Genomic DNA, 18,081 nt, shown 5'->3' on the forward strand with positions numbered 1-18,081 from the left:
ATATAAAGTTGCATCTTTCCTGGTCCAGGTTTATAAAATTAGCAGTTAAGTAATCAAAAATACTCATAAAAGTATCTCTGAATCCACAAAATTATGTAAGTTTGTACATGTATTTCTTTAAAGTTAAAGATTAAAGTTAATCATATTAAAAGGTTGAAATGGCCAAATCTTCAATATTTTTGCAGAAAAAGCGAATTGGAATATCTGCAATGTATTTTCTAATTGCAAATTGATCAACAAATATATTTTTGGTTTAAAAACAAGTATCAGGCATTCAGAGAAATTGTCATGATTTTTATACCCATTTGGTATTTTTTGTATTGCCATCATATATTCTATAGTAAATAGTGTAAAAGGCTTTTACTATCATTGCAAGACACAAATTACTTCGTATTTCATATCATGCTAATTAGCATTGGTATCTAAGCCTGGATTCAAGAAAATCTTATTTCTCTAAAACTGTATTAATTTTTTTTTAATTTTGTGTACAAATATCAACTTTCATAAGTCCTTTTCTAAGATTTCCAAAACCCTTGAATCTTATAAAGATTAATAAAATGAAAATTATTGCATGAAAAAATTAAATTTTCAGCTTCATTTTAATGCATTTCAAAATTAATCATTAATTTTTGGAGTTATCCTTCCTGGCTGAGGATCGGATATCCTTAATTTGCGATATGGTTTGAATAATATTAATATCGAACTATCTTGCTGTCAATAATCACAATTTGATAAGTATAGCAATCTTTCTTCGAACACATTTACACATTTACAGGTGAACGTCTCCAAGAACACAATATAAAAAAATAAATTGCCAAATGTACATGCTTCAAAGTTTGGTAATTTATGTATGACAATTTGCTCCGATAAAAGACACTATTTTTTTAAATCTATTCACTTATTAGGCTTTCATAATCAATGTCTATGACTTCTTATCTTTCATAATCAATGTCTAAGTACCTAAATTAATATATTATGATAGCAAGCTAGTGCAGGCGTTAATGCAACATATATTATATACACTTACAGTGTGTTATATATTATTTTGAGACTTAGAAATGTTTTGAAGAAGGGGGATATGGAGACATCAGCAGTTAGGTCTTGAGTGTCAAATTGGCTACTGCCCACTCATAACACAACATCATAGGCAGTCATAACTGCATCTTTTATACATAAACGAGCTACAATCACAGGCACAACACAACGCCTCGAAAAAAAAAAAAAAAAAAACTGTTTGCTGTTTTTCAATAAAATCTTTATCACACACACTTTAAACAAACTTAATCGACTCGGTTTTGTATGCTATACTTCCTATCACTTAGATATTTCAACTTTAGACCAGTTTTTATCTCGTCAGAACGAGAAAAATTAACTCGTTATAACGAGATAACTAACTCATTATAACGAGATACTAACTCGTTATAACGAGATAACTAACTCGTTATAACGAGATAACTAACTCGTTATAACGAGTTAAAAAAAATTATATTCTCAGAAATGAGTCTATTCAGCTTTCGTATATATCTGCAATCTGTAACAAAACAAAGTTTTCTAATGCTATAAAATATTTTATCAGCGATCTGTCAGTCACCATGCCAAAATGGCGGTACATGTGTATACCCGGATGTGTGTGTATGCACCAGTACACATACAGGACACAGTTGTGAGACGCGTAAGTATAACTGCAGTAAATTAGAAATGAAATCTTCACACCAAACACTGTCTTCAAATATGGCAAGCCCTCTTGCTATTTTTTTGGAAAACAAAATTTATCTTAAAATTGCAGAGATACCTATCATTTTAGAGAGATATCTCCAAACTTAAAGAGATATCTCTCATTTTTAAGAGATATCTCTGTGCGAAAGCAATATCTCGTATACTTAGAGAGATATTTCTTTTACTGAGAGAGATATCTATTTTTATGAGAGATATCTCTTCCACTTGACGAGATATCTCTTTCTCCTTGAGAGATATCTCTTTCGTGAAAAGAGATATCTATGAACGTTAAAGAGATATCTCTTTCACCTAGAGAGATATCCCTTTTACTTTTGGAGATATCTTTTTAAGTTAAAGAGATATCTCTTAAAGTAAAAGAGTGTCGAAAAGGGATATCTCTAATGCAAAAAGAGATATCTCTTTTTTGAAAAGAGATATCTTTCTTCATTATTTTCATATAAATTCCATTTGAAATGGCTTCTCCCTTTACCGGACGTAAGCTTTTTATTCACGGAAGTACATTAAAGTATTTTTAGATTTTGACATATTCATGATATTCTACATTGTAATAGCTTAACTAAACATGAAAAGTAATTCAGTGTTGTCTACAGTAGACTTAAAATGAGTAATAGTTTATCATTTCATAAGCTGAGAAAATTCGGTCCATTGCATTTGAGATTTCATGCTTACTTTCGTTTTCCTAGATATTAAACTTTTAGCATTTTTTATCAACGAAGTTGCCATTATTATTTGTTTTTTCATACAAGGGATTTATAGCATTTTGTCTACATAGTACATATATTATTCTGAGTATTGCATGCTTTTCTTGAAACTGCGAAATTATTACTTCCTGTTTTGCTTTCGTTTTAAAGGGAGAATTAATTATTTTATTGAAAGGATGACTGGAAAAGAGATATCTCATAAAAAGAGAATTCTCTTTAGCTTAAAAAGATATCTGTTTTTGAAAATCTAAAGAGAATAACTGAGATCTCTCTAACTAAGAAATATATCTCTTTTAATATTGTCTCTCTCGCTTGAAGAGATATCTCTCTAGCTTATAAAGATATCTCTCTAAGTAAAAGAGATATCTCTCTTACAAAAAGAGATATCTCTTGTTTTAAGAGATATCTCTCTAAGTTGTAAAGATATCTCTATTGGTCAAAGAGATATATCTATAAGCTAAAGAGATATCTGTCTATGCTAGAGAAATACCGTATCTCTCTTACTGAAAGAAAATTTTTATTTTACGAATAAATAGTAAAAGGGCTTGCCATATTCAAAGGCTCACATAAACAAAATAACATTTTATGATCTAGCATCATAAGCCCATTTTTTTAATTCTAATTCTTAAAAATTTCAAATGCATTTAAATGTATTTCCCCATGTTTGGAGCAAAAGGACTCTGAGATCTAAACATTTTAAAATGCTTGTAAGTTGTTGCTATCAAAGTACACGCATTTAAAAATGAAAATCTTATAAGACGAAACTTGATGTTTTGTGTTACAGCTCTGTGTTCCTACCAATCGCCCTGCTTCCCCGGCACGTGTAATAACTCAGTAGATTGTCAATGTCATCAAGGGTTTACTGGGAGGGATGGAACTCAACGCTGTAAAACAAGTAAGCTACTGTAGTTAAGGTGGCATAATTCATATATGTCCGCAGATTTACGTCATCTCTGAGTTAACTTCATTAATTTTACAAAAGTTTAAGTACACTAAGCTAAAGGCAATGTTAACTTTTCTGATCAAAAAGTGTTCTTCATATATGATCCATGAGAATCTATGTTTACAGTGACGTCAGAGATGAGTCCAATTATTACACAATGTACTTCCATTCTCGCTTATGTTGAAAGAACTGGTAAGAGGAGGGAACTGTACCGATTTGTTACCGATTCCTCTGAACCAAACTCTACAAAAGTGGATACAATGTGGGTCAACCAAAAGGATTACAACTATATCAACGTCACTTTTGCGGCCATTTCCTCGGCACCAGACAACGTTGCGGTTCCTAAATATGTCAAACAGTTTAAAATGGGAATCATTTCCGGAAGAATAAACCTTATTCTTCATAAAGTGGGAAGAATAGGTGAATTTATGATAATTAAGATCTTTTGAAATGACAAAAAGGTGGATAATATGATGCAATATAAATTATGTTAGAAACAAGAGTTAAATTTGTACTCTAATCTGTCTTACTAGATAAGAACATACCCTTTATAAGTCGGAATGATACCATAGACTGTGAAAGCAAGCCGGGTCCCCTCAACCCAAACGATGATGTATTTCACTGTAACTACACGGATGTAAACTTTGACAGACAGCTAGAAAATGGAGACAAGTAAAACACAAATTTTTCTTTACAATTTGTGTGAAAATCCGTGAAAATATTAATTGATCCGTTCGTTACAATTATTAAAAAGCCTACTTTTTATGAATCTTTTTTTAAAATAGATTGCTTTTTTTTTTTTAAACAAAATCGGTTCTGATTGGTTTTAAGTTTATTGCTTTATTAACAAAATTTTGTTACATTTAAAATGATACTGCATCTAGGGATAAATACTAGTTTAGGTTACATCTAAACTTTTTCTTAAATGTTTGAGTGACCAAAATTTTAAGTGTATATTAGTATATCTAACATTTATTTGTATTTTGCTTAGTTTAACCCTGACCGTTTTTACTGAGAACGGGGGCTTTAGAGAATTAAAAGGGTCATCTGTAAACAAGGACTTTTTTAATGGGCGGATGTCTATAAAATCTACAATGTTTCGGTTTGATTTGGTGAAGCCACATCATTGTCTTCTAGACCAGGCTTGTGAGACAACAGCTTTTGATGTATCAGAGGATATTACAAAGGTACCATGGTCTTATCCAACTCAAAGAAGTAATTCAATGTATGCAAATCAACAAGAAAGTACAGTGAAACTATTCATAAATCCTTACTAACTGTAAAAATATGAATTGAACTAATATCTCTTTCTTTATTTTTTTTTAATAAGTCACCTTTGGAATTATCTTGGCAAAACTGGGAAGATAAGCTTTCTGGAATCCAAGAATACAAAATACAGGTGTATCAGCTAAAGCTGAACACAACCAACCTAGCAGAACCGAATCCCTGGCGTCCAGATGAGGAAATATCCCTGACGCCATTGGAAAAAAGTTACACCTATACCCCTAAGAGGGCAGGGATGTATTCCTTGGTACTTAATGTAATAGACAGAGCCAACAATACACAGTACGCCCGCACCTTGGTCTTATATGATCCCAGTTCAAATATTACTCTGTCTGAACTACCATTCAAGGCAGAAAGTGCAGCATCTGAAACTAACTATCAGTGGCAGAATAATCTCAGCAACAACATAATTATGTCGTGGAAAGGACACTTCCAAAACAAATTCCATGACGACAATAAACTTTTAAATCCAGTAACACATTATAGACATTTCGATTATGAAGCAAAATATGAAAAACAAGTTCCAAACCAACTTGATGATAACTCAGGGAAAAGAACACTTGCGGCGATCCGGAATGTTCACGGCATCGTGAAATTTGAATATTTCTACAGACATGGCAATCAGGGAGATAAAACCCCACAAACCTGGTATAGGGTGAATGATACATTTTCTGAAACACAGACGTTCAACATTGAAAGAAAAGATGGCGATACCATTAATTTCTGGGCCAAAGCCACTGACATCATGGGGAATACGAAAGTTGACTTGTCAAAGATATTCTTCGATTCAAGCTCACCAAAGAGTTTAAAACCCTCTGATGTTACATTTACAAAGAACGTCAAAAATGCCACCTTCGCCTTCTCCAGTCGGTAAGAAATAAAACTTTTCATTTTTCTGAATTGATTCTTCTGAAATCAGTGAAATTAAAAGGATAAATTTCTAAGTCTTTTGAAAATTGACATGAGAGATCACCATTTGTAGCCCAATTGTTTTTTTTCAGCCTACAGGTAGACGCATTTGACGGACAGAGTGGTATACATAAAATACATGTGGAACTAAGATCTAACAGTACTAACAAATTATTCCATGAAAGCGATATTCCAGGAAATAAAACGGAAGTGAGTAATTTTTTGTTTGAATATTTGTTTTATATTTTATATTAAATATGATAGAAAAAACTAAGACTAAAATAATGTCTGGTGGTTTCTTGTTACTGTAGGTGGATCCTGGATTTAAGACCGGATACACGACGTCCGTAGGAAGCTTCTTTTATTACCGTCATGATGTGGACATCAATAACTGCTGGATGGTTGTGTCGAAGGAAAAATTCGCCCAGGAGTTTGTCTTACTAAATCTTACCGTTTACAACATGGCAATGTTACCAACTTCCTACATCCAAACCGTGAGAAGATTAAACAACCTTCGATACTAGTAATCTTTTATGTACTCTGTTCAGTGTGTTTTTGCTCTGACCTCATTTCAATTCCTTTTTCAGATAACAGATGTAGCTTCCCTTAACGGCATGGATGAATGTAAGGCATATATATGTATAATCCTCAGAGTTTAATATGTAAACGAAACGGTGTTCAGATCCAAAATATAGTGCATGCTATTTGCATAAACCTCATGTTTACATTTCTGGTTCTTTATATCAGTACCTCATCTCTTTAGACTCTGGTCCAATAAATTTAACTATAACTGCAACCTATGACAACGGCGTTCGTCTGAATTGGATCGTACCTCCAACTTGTTACGAAAGGTCAAAGGTTATAGTACAGTTCCGGTCATCCAGTGGTCAAGTTCACGTCCGGTTTGTAGATAAGGACGCCGACTGGTTTGATTTGACAGGACTGGATCCAGAGACGAGTTACAACCTGTCCTTTGTAACAGAATATGGCCCTCAGAGGAGTGATCCAGTATTTCTACACTTCAAAACAGCCGAAGCACCAGCTGCTCTGACCGGTGGAGCGATAGCAGGAATTTCTCTTAGTAATAAAAAATATAATTATACATCCTCTCTCTCTCTCCCCCTCTCTCTCTCTCTCTCTCTGAAACAAAACAGTATGGTTACTTTATAAGTTTTTGGAATATGCCATAGTATAGCTTAAGAGCTTCCATTTTAGCGTTTTTAATCATGTTGGGTGTGATTGCCGCCATGGTCGTTCTTTGGCGCCTTGGACGTTTAACTGTTGTAAGAGAAGACATTCAACGCAGGGTAACAGTGGTCAGAAAGAACATCGCAAATAGATTAACAGCCCATGTAAGTGATAACTGTCTAGTCTTTGGATTTTTATATGATAAGATCATTCAGTTTTCTCGCGGGATATTGCCGAAATTGTCGGTGATAAATGTAAAATATATATGTTTAAGTCTTTAAGGTAATGAAATTTTAATTGATTTTTTTCTCAATGTGTTTATAATGTAAAATCCTTGTCTGCAGAATCCTGGCTATGATTGTGATGATATATACGTATATGGTCAAATGGATTTCAATAAAACGGACAATTGGATATTACCCAGTTCTGAAATTGTGCTGGATGCCATGTTGACGAGTGGAAGATTTGCAGACATCTATAAAGCCAGATACCAACCACAAAATAACATGTCCAAACAAATAGTCGTTGCAAAGACTTTGAAAAGTAAGACTTTTACATAAAAATATATACAAGTAGCCATATGCCCAATCAGTAGCAAATAACTAGGGCCCCGCAAGGATTTGCGGGTGCCCTATAGTAATCACTCTGTCTGTCCGTCTGTCACTCTTCCGTCCGCAAATTTTCTGTTTTTTTCTAATAACTTTTTTTATGGTTGCCCAATCAAGTTCAAATTTGGTATGGTAGTTCAGTAGGCAGAAATACATATTTTGATGCTAAGTTTGGTTCTCTATGTCTTCTGGTTTGGAGCTGGGGTGGTGGGGTAGATTCCTTAACTATGCATAAGAATGAATGGGCAACTTTTTTTATGGTTGCCCAATCAAGTACAATTTTGGTATGGTAGTTCAGTAGGCAGAAATACATATTTTGATGCTAAGTTTGGTTCTCTATGTCCCCTGGTTAGGAGCTGGGGTGATGGGGTAGATTCCTTAACTTTATATAAGAATGCATTGGCAAAGAGAGATAACTGCTGAAGACGTTTCCATTGTAAACTGAATGCTGCTATGAGTCCCTTGGGATTAATTAGCTTTCCTCCTGAAGAAAATCCAGAGCATTATCTTTATCTGTCACATTGAGATGAATTGCCACCTCTGTTTGCAAATGAAGTTTGTTTTGAAGTTAAGTCAATTAGGAATGCTATGAACACTCTGAAATGTGGATTTAAATATAAATTTTTATGATTTATTTTTGTTAAATGGTTATGATTTCATTGAATTCTAAAAACAAGAAATAGATTAAAGAAGAGTTTTTGATTTACTTTTTTTCACTTTATGTTAATTCAAGAATATTATTAATTTCTAAGGTAGTTGTATAAAATCCCCATTCTATCATTAATACTAAAAAATTCTTATTGTAACTTTAGACGAAAATGATGAGAGAGGTACAATTAATCCCTTGGGATTAATTATGTAGCCTGCTGCAGAAAATTTAGAAGTCTTTTCTTTATCTGTCACTTTCAGATTAATGAAAACCTTTGTCTGCAACTGCTGTTTGTTTAAAGTTAAGGTCAAGCCTTCATGATATTTGCATTCATTGAAGGCTGGCATTTAATATAACACAAGCTTAAATTCATAATTGTTTAAATATACATTCAATGTCAAGTTGTTCTTTACTGCCTAATGTAAATACAAGGATATTATTTTCAGGTTTTTGAATATTCAGGAAATATCTTGAAATTTTAAGAATACAGTTGCTGTTGCCTATTCTTTGTACATTTTTTAATCATTCCGTAAGCTGCACCCTTTTGATTCTACCCCATTGCGGGGCCCTTGCTGACTGGTCAGTTTTCTGGTTCATAATAATATAATTTTAATTATATTGATTATTTAAAACAAAAGAAAACATGAGCTCACTTTTGAATGTGATTACATGTAACACAGTAAGACACAAAGATATATAAAAATTGAAAAGTATGTTAAATCAAAGCTTCCTGGACTGCTCATGTTGCTTTTCATTATTAAAGTAATGCAAGGTCTTGCACAGTCCCAATTAGAGTATATACTATGCGTAAAATATTAAAGATCTTAAGACTATATCCAAAGCACAGTCAGTTAAAGCAATATGAGCTGCATGTTTGACATATGAAATTTTTTTGCAAATTTGTAATTAACAATTTCAGAGAGAGAAAAATAGAACATTTATAAACTTCTGTTGTTCATATTTTCTACGAAAGAACTTTTTATACGCTTTGATTGAAGCAAAATTGAACTAGATGCTGTCATAAGACAGTAATACCCGCACTATAGTGTTTGCCTCTAAATACACACTCCTTCATATTGGACTTTCCAAAAAAGAAGTCAAAATAATTCTATAATTATCACCGTACATGTATTCGTCAAATTGAACATAAAATTTTCAGGTGACCATCATCTTCCCGAGTCAAGAGTTTCTGATCCGCTCCGCTCCACATAAACCCTTGACCGAATAGGCTAAGTTTGATGGGGTTTACTGTCACGCCATCTAGTGAGAATACATGTATTGAACTCTACTGTCCTCTGCTATTGGCCAATCGGAGTAAGCGAATTCAACAGCGAATGAGATAATATTTATATAAATCCAATATAATTCAACATAAAAGCTGAGACAAACCTTTAACTGGGCTGTTTAATGATAATGACGTCATCCTTGGGACTAAAACAGGCTTGTTTTTTTGTTTACAATTTAGTTTAAGTTTAAATAAAACAATTATTTTGATTGGTTCATGCTGACTTTCATGAGGCCAATCAGAGAACGCATTTCAAACCCCTTCAAACTTAGCCTATTCGGTCAAGGGTTTATGTGGAGCGGAGCGGATCAGAAACTCTTGACTTGGGAAGATGGGTGACCATACGATCTATGAGCCTCACATATGTATTTTGAATACTTAATTCATTACCAGTCTGAAATAACAGAATTTAATTAATGATTGAAGTAAATTACTTAATTAGATTCAGATAAATATTTTGCCCATAATTTGGAACTTTTTAAATTTACTTTCTCAACGACATAAAATATTATTTTAGTACAAAGCGTTTTTGATGAATTTATCAAAATGTGCAAACTGATTTTAGTACTTGGTCGGGAAAAAAACCCATTGGAAATACAACCCGATTAATTTGTCAATGCCTATCTCTCTCTCTCCCCACCTGAGAAGCAAATAAAAAATAATAATAAAAACAATGATGGTGGAGTCCCTGTTTTCTAAGGGGGAGGATGTCCAAAGTCATTTTTATTCTCTACAGTACATAGTCTTATTTAAATAACTGCTAATTCCAGGGGGGGGGGGTGTCTGATCTCCCTAGCCACTGACTCCCTGTACCTGAAATGACAATTGATCTTATGACTCCATAATAGTAGAAATTTTTTTCATTTGACTATATATACATATTTTGTTTCCTATGTTTATGTATGTTTGTCTGTCCACAGAAACTTTAACCTTGCCCATAAGTTTTAAGTGGATTGGGCTATACACATGGCTTCAATATTTCATAGGTAAATTTCTTTTGGCAAAACCTTTTAATGGGTACCACCAATTTTGACCTCTTGACCTTGGAGTTTGACCCACTTTTACAAGAAAAATACCTTAAACTTGGCCTAAGTTTTGAACAGGTGGTGCTAGGACTTTCATGCTCTAACATGTGTAATCGTTGTGAACTTTCAACAGGTATAATTATTTTTGACCTAGACCTTAGAGTTGAACCCAATTTAACTTTAACCTTGGCAATAACTTTTGAACAGGTGAGGAAGTTCTAGGGATTTCTCTCTTTTTTCACATGTGTTTTCCTTGTGACAAGACTTTTCCTTTGATACCAACAATTTTGACCCTTTGACCTTGACCTTGGAGTTTGACTTACATTTGAGAAACTTCAACCTTTGACAAAAGCTGCCATAACAGTTGCTGTCACAACAAACAAACAAATTACTAAAAAAACACAGTATACATGTACATATTTTATATTCAACAGATATACATCTGGTCATATCTCTAGTTCTCCCTTGAATGAGACATGGTGATATAAATTTTAAAAAATAATTATGATAAGAGTTGAAAAGGTTGTGCATATTAAAATATACTTAGCTCTGCGGATGAATTAGATATACCAGTTTAGCTTTATTTTGCTACCCAAAGCACCTTGATTAACTATTTATAAGCATACTGTTTTCTGAAATGTACTGATTTCTGTTGTCCATCTGTTTGTCTGCAAACTTTTCACATTAACTTCTAAAGAACCACTGGGCCAATTTCAACCAATTTACATTTATATATGCAGGGGACTTTTTCCAGCATAAATCTTCTTCTCAAGAACAGCAAAGACATTTATTGTCCCCCATTTTCGCTAAAGGTAGGGTACATTAAATCTCATTTGTTTGTCAATCTGCCCATCTGTCACAATAAATTTAACCTTGGTCATCATGGTCGTATATTTTGAATTAGAAGAGACAGGACTTTTATATTAAACATGTGTATTAGTATTAAATGGGACAATACCATTCTAAATACACTATGATTTTTATTACCCATGACCTTGAAGTTTAACCTAATTTCATAAACAAATTAATTGCTTTAAATTGATCATTTTGAAAGATAAATGAAAGGGCATTCATATTACCTGTGATAAGACCTTTCCAAATGTATCATGACTTTTTGACTCTGTGACCTTGACCTTGAAGTTTAACTTAGTTTTCATTAATGTTGTATTTCCTTTTCATTGAGAAGAGATTCGACTTTCACATTTCAAGTGAACATTACCCATAACAAGATGTTTCCCAACATGCTATGATTTTTTACCCCTTGACCTTAATGTTTTAACAAAATTTCAAAAGAGTGAACTCTCCCAAAAGAGGATAAGACCACTGTTTAAAACGAAAAAGGAGTTTAAGGAAGACTGGGCTTTTTCCATAAAAAACGTCATTTTTTGACCCTCATTTGACCCCCTGGACAAAATCAAAATTCCGAAACCTAACTGCACATCTACATGACCCCACCAACCATCTCCCAAAAGATGATTAGGCTGCTGAATAAAATGTAAGAGGAGTTCAGGGAAGACGGGGCTTTTAGCATAAAAAACGTCATTTTTCGACCCCCATTTGACCCCCTGGGGCAAAATCAAAATTCCGAAACCTTACTACACATCTGCATGACCCCACCAACCATCTCCCAAAAGATGATTAGGCTGCTGAGTAAAATGTAAGAGGAGTTCAGGGAAGAAGGGTCTTTTTTGCATTAAAAAAGTCATTTTTCAACACCCATTTGACCCCCAGGGCAAAATCAAAATTCCGAAACCTTACTGCACATCTGCATGACACCACCAACCATCTCCCAAAAGATGATTAAGCTCCTGAGTAAAATGTAAGAGGAGTTCAGGGAAGATGGGGCTTTTAGCATAAAAAACGTCATTTTTCGACCCCCATTTGACCCCCTGGGGCAAAATCAAAATTCCGAAACCTTACTACACATCTGCATGACCCCACCAACCATCTCCCAAAAGATGATTAGGCTGCTGAGTAAAATGTAAGAGGAGTTCAGGGAAGAAGGGTCTTTTTTGCATTAAAAAAGTCATTTTTCAACACCCATTTGACCCCCCAGGGCAAAATCAAAATTCCGAAACCTTACTGCACATCTACATGACACCACCAACCATCTCCCAAAAGATGATTAAGCTCCTGAGTAAAATGTAAGAGGAGTTCAGGGAAGACGGGGCTTTTTGCATAAAAAACATCATTTATCGACCCCCATTTGACCCCCCGGGACAAAATCAAAATTCCAAAACCTTACTGCACTTCTACATGACCCCACCAACCATCTTCCAAAAGATGATTAGGCTGCTGAATAAAATGTAAGAGGAGTTCAGGGAAGATGGGGCTTTTAGCATAAAAAACATCATTTTTCGACCCCCATTTGACCCCCTGGGGCAAAATCAAAATTCCGAAAGCTTACTGCACATCTACATGACCCCACCAACCATCTCCCAAAAGCTGGTTAGGCTGCTGAGTAAAATGTAGAAGAAGTTCAGGGAAGACGGGGCTTTTTGCATAAAGAACGTCATTTTTCGACCCCCATTTGACTCCCCGGGGCAAAATCAAAATTCCAAAACCTTACTGCACATCTACATGACACCACCAACCATCTCCCAAAAGATGATTAAGCTCCTGAGTAAAATGTAAGAGGAGTTCAGGGAAGACGGGGCTTTTTGCATAAAAAACATCATTTATCGACCCCCATTTGACCCCCCGGGACAAAATCAAAATTCCAAAACCTTACTGCACTTCTACATGACCCCACCAACCATCTTCCAAAAGATGATTAGGCTGCTGAATAAAATGTAAGAGGAGTTCAGGGAAGATGGGGCTTTTAGCATAAAAAACATCATTTTTCGACCCCCATTTGACCCCCTGGGGCAAAATCAAAATTCCGAAAGCTTACTGCACATCTACATGACCCCACCAACCATCTCCCAAAAGCTGGTTAGGCTGCTGAGTAAAATGTAGAAGAAGTTCAGGGAAGACGGGGCTTTTTGCATAAAGAACGTCATTTTTCGACCCCCATTTGACTCCCCGGGGCAAAATCAAAATTCCAAAACCTTACTGCACATCTACATGACCCCACCAACCATCTCCCAAAAGATGATTAAGCTACTGTGTAAAATGTAGGAGGAATTCAGGGAAGAAAAGTGTGACAGACGGACGGACAGACGGACGGACGGACGGACATGAGTAACAACAATATACCCAAACTTTCTTTAGAAAGTGCGGGTATAATTATTATCGTCCTGTACAATAAAGATTTCTTATATAATTCTGTATATTCACTTGTACAGAATGTTTCTTCTGAAACATTTTCAAACTTTATTTTTGGTTTTATTGATTATAAGGGTTTAGATTACATACAGATTAATCATAAAAACACATTTTACCAGCAAAATAAAATTCTCCAAAATGCAGCTCATATTGCTTTAAGTACAATAAGCATTTCTCTCGTTCAGAGGTTAAATGCTATTTAATTCAAAAAGTTATACTATATGATGTATATATTCATGTTATGCTTACTAAATGCTTCGTCCATTCATCGTTTAAGGCCCAATTTACCTTTGAGATTTAGATATGTCTGTTTTTCTTTGTTTCCATTCCTATATTAGTGAAGGCTGAACACGATTTCAAGTACAGAAGACATGCGACTGAAGATAAATGCTCAATGAGGAATCATGTTCTCTCTCTTGTTTTATAGGTGGCTACAGTGAAGAAAATATGCTGATGATGAAAGCAAAGATCAACTTTTTTGGGAAAGAAGTTGGAGAACACCCAAATATTGTTCATTTCCTCGGCGCTGTCGTTGATAATGAAGCATGTTGGTTATCACTATTTACTGTATTTCAAAAAATTAATTGTCATTGACATGAAATGTCATTTTTCATTGCTGTTTTATAAAAGAATCTTTAAGTTTCTACATACATTTTGAAGTGCCTTTCAAAAGCAGCTTCTGACACATCATTTCATTTTGATGTTGGTAATGGTAAATGTCTACTTACGTTTTGCAGTTGGACCATTCATGGTTCTAGAATACTGTGAGAAGGGACAACTCCGAGATTGGTTGTTACAAAAGAAAAATGCCTGGGCAGAAGACACAGAGGAACAACTACATCGTATTGTCTATGGAATCTCTAAGGGAATGGCATTCCTCGAATCCAAAAAGGTTCTGTCTTGATTGGTGTCTTTTATAGACATGTATATAAATTGTAAACGGTTTTAAAATTAGTAGACCACTAAGTCAGTTATTTTTATATATTTTAGCTTGTGCACAAAAGACTTGCTGCACGAAACATTCTGTTGACTGAAGATCTGGAGCCTAAGATCTATGGATTCGGACCTGAACCACCACAACAACAGGGCAACGACGAAGAAAAGGATGCAACATCTGACGAAAAGGTTAAAGACCAGTAGCATCTTAGTTGTACCATAATAGTCTTAATAGATCTTTATGATATAATCTGTATGACTGTATCGAGTATGTTTATGATTCTAGGAAGTCAACAAGGTGTGTTTGTGTGTGAGAGAGAGGGTGAGGGTGCGTGTGAGGGTGTGTGTGTGAATGTTTGTAGAATACACCTTTGAAAATCTTTCATTTGCTCATGGACACGACAAATTATTTACATGATTGTACTAAGCAGCTAGCTTCATTATGAAAATTTATTGTACAATGTACATTGTCAAATTGATTTTTTAGAGACAAAAATATGATGTAATAACTAGTTGATAGTGCCAAACAAATTGTTTAGTGTTTATCATGAGTCGAGATAATTTTCATTTCCAATGGTCATCGCCTGATAACATCTGGATAAAAATTAACGTCAAAGTCCATGGGCCTCTTTTACCCTCTGTACCAGTCTTTTGAGAGTAAACTTAAATGTAATGAATATATTACTTTAGGAAAGAATACCTGTAAAATGGGCGGCCCCGGAATGTTTAGTTTCACTGAAATCCGCCACAATTAAGAGTGATGTCTGGTCCTTTGGAGTTGTTTTGTGGGAAGTTTTTAGTTTGGGTACGTAAAAATTGTAATTGTAAGTTAAATTTGCAACTTAGCATGACGTGTTTGTTTCCAGATTGAGAAATCATACAGGTCCCCTGCTTTTGTATCTTAATTTTTTTTTCTTGATCTTTGAAAAAGCTCAAGTTTCTTTTAAATTTCGAAGTATCCGCATAAAGCTCTGTTAATAGGAAAATACTCGTGATCTAGACCTTTATTTTTCATTCAGGTGACACTCCGTATCCAGGCATGCGCAGTAGAGATGTACAGACTGAAGTCAGAAATGGCCATCGAATGAAGAGACCAGAATTTGCAAATGATTTGTAAGGCCAGAAAATTGTTATTTTTATATATTTTTTTTTAAAGCAAACCATTGGATATAAACTTGTACTTGTTTATAATTATTCCTCTTTCTTTTACCTACTTTATTATTACCTAGTATTCATGTGCTTTCTCTCCAAATAGCTTCTACGGAGTCATGACGAGATGCTGGAAGTCGAAGCCGAAACACAGACCCAGTTTTAGTGATCTGTCATCTGAGATCGGGAACACCTTCAACGCTGCCCCCTCAGACGATTGCTACTACTATTCCAGACAATAAAGAAGTCTTAACTACTGCTTGCATATATAGGCATATTGTCTGGGGGTGGTTTTTAAAATTTCATTTCACCATAATAAGGACTTAAGAAGGAAGAGTTGTCTAAAATATAAAATATATCATGAAAACATGTGTGAAAACAAAAGAAAAAACATTTTATAGTGATAAAACCTTCAGCATTTCATTGTGGACTTTGATTTAAATTGTTGTGTATCAAATGACGAGACTTTATAGTCTCTGAAAACTTCTTTCAACTGCCGTGTACATTTGATAAAATACATAACATACCGGGGGTATAAATCCGCATTCTATTGTAATTATTAAACTAATTTGTTGTGTATTAAATGACGAGACTTTATAGTCTCTGAAAACTTCTATCAACTGCCGTGTACATTTGATAAAATACATAACATACCGGGGGTATAAATCCGCATTCTATTGTAATTATTAAACTAATTTGTTGTGTATTAAATGACGAGATTTAATAGTCTCTGAAAAGTTGCATCAAATGTCGTGTACATTTGATAAAATACATAACATATAGATATAAATAAATGAAACTAGAGACAACTTCTTTTCTTTCTTATCTTATGATAATATGAAAGCATCTATAAATGGTTGATGTAGTCATTACTTATGTAATTTTTAACTCTACTGAAGAGCTTGTGCAATGCATGGTAATGTACCCGTCGTCCGTACATCTGTCACAAGAATTACAGATGTGAAGTATGAAAGCCCTAGCCCTAACCGTTCAAAAGTTATGGCCAAGGTTAAAGTTTTTTAAAAAGTAGGTCAAACTCCAAGGTCAAAGTTCTTGATATTCCATGAAAGATCTTATCACAAAGATTAAATAGTGAAGTATGAAAGCCTCAGCCCTAGCCCTTTAAAAGTTACAGTCTAGGTTTTTTTGTTCAAAAGTAGGTCACACTCCAAGTTCAAGTTAAAGGGTCAAAGTTCTTGGTATCAAAAGAAAGGTCTTTACACAAGAATTACATATACATGTATGAAGTATAAAAGCCCTAGCCCTTACTGTTCAAAATTATGGTCAAGGTTAAAGTTTTTTTCATACGTACGGAAATCTCCAAGTTCAAGGTCAAATTGTTGGTATCCAATGGAAGGTATTGCCAGAAAGAATATAGACTTGAAATATGAAAGTCTTAGTATCTACCGTTTGAAAGTTATGACCAAAGTAAAAGTTTGGAATTTTTGTGGAAATGTGGGTCAAACACCAAGGTCAATGTCAAAAGGTCAAATTTAGTAGTACCCATAGAAAGATCTTGTCACAAGGAATACACATGTGAAATATGAAAGTCGTAGCTCCACTAAATCGAAAGTATGGACAACGTTAAAGTTTTTGTGGACAAACAGACGGACACGATAAAAACTATATACCCTCGAATCTTCGATTACGGGGGCATAAAAATACTTACTGGTCACTCACTTAAAATAAAATTCTGCATCACAATCAATGCATTGTTCGTTTGCGTATTTAATCAAGAAGAACTGTATATGCTTGAAGGACAATATTTATATCCTTACTAACAAGCAAGAGAATGTTATGTAAATGTAAGCTTGAAGTCTCAGTTGGATATTATTTGTTGTATCGTTATAAAACGTAGATGTGCAGCTAATGCCTTAAATTAATTAATTATTGTACCCCGTTTCTGCGAAAGCAAGGGGACATTAAATCTCATTCGTCTGTCACTCTTTCCATTCTGTCACAAAAACTTTAACCTTGGTCAGAAATCCAGAATGAGAAGAGATAGGATTTTCATATTTCACAGGAATATTCCTAGTAACAAGACCCTTCCAAATTAAATATGCCATGATTTTTTTTATCCTCGACCTTGTCCTTGAAGTTTGACTTACTTTTCAAAAATTTAAACATTACTTTAAAGGTGCATAGACACAGATTTGAAGTTAATATTTTCCATATAATATCATGACTTATATATTATGAAAGCATTTCACACGAAAATATATTAAAAATCTAATTTCATCTAAAAGTTTTTGAAACTTCAAATTTTTGAATGGGTTTGATTGACACATCCTTGCACTTTCACAAGTTTTAATTTTATTCTTAATACTTAGGAAAATTGGCAATCTTGTTGTGTATTAATGAAAAATATTAAAACTATAATCCAGAAAATTCAGAGTAAAA

The 18,081-nt window shown here is 34.2% G+C and overlaps 1 protein-coding gene across 1 annotated transcript; it reads left to right on the forward strand.

Annotated features, from left to right (window-relative positions):
• Positions 1-1,533: 1,533 nt before the first annotated feature.
• LOC134272498 (uncharacterized) lies at positions 1,534-16,491 on the forward strand. Its single transcript, XM_062754721.1, has 18 exons — positions 1,534-1,672; positions 3,223-3,333; positions 3,508-3,801; positions 3,915-4,053; positions 4,373-4,568; positions 4,712-5,535; positions 5,667-5,784; positions 5,886-6,068; positions 6,162-6,198; positions 6,338-6,655; positions 6,790-6,926; positions 7,107-7,305; positions 14,024-14,143; positions 14,334-14,488; positions 14,587-14,721; positions 15,223-15,337; positions 15,552-15,645; positions 15,788-16,491. Coding segments are annotated over exons 2-18 (3,201 nt in total). The 5' UTR covers positions 1,534-1,672; positions 3,223-3,332; the 3' UTR covers positions 15,924-16,491.
• Positions 16,492-18,081: the final 1,590 nt, after the last annotated feature.

Source organism: Saccostrea cucullata, unplaced genomic scaffold (assembly GCF_032062105.1).
Source record: "Saccostrea cucullata isolate Sc308-1 unplaced genomic scaffold, CSIRO_AGI_Scuc_v1 ctg7664, whole genome shotgun sequence".
NCBI classification, from domain to species: domain Eukaryota; kingdom Metazoa; phylum Mollusca; class Bivalvia; order Ostreida; family Ostreidae; genus Saccostrea; species Saccostrea cuccullata.

Excerpts from the sequence above, each read along its gene's own strand:
- LOC134272498 (XM_062754721.1), top strand. Across the intron at positions 5,536-5,666 it reads ACCTTCGCCTTCTCCAGTCG|CCTACAGGTAGACGCATTTG; the intron begins GTAAGAAATAAA and ends GTTTTTTTTCAG. Across the intron at positions 14,722-15,222 it reads ATGCAACATCTGACGAAAAG|GAAAGAATACCTGTAAAATG; the intron begins GTTAAAGACCAG and ends ATATTACTTTAG.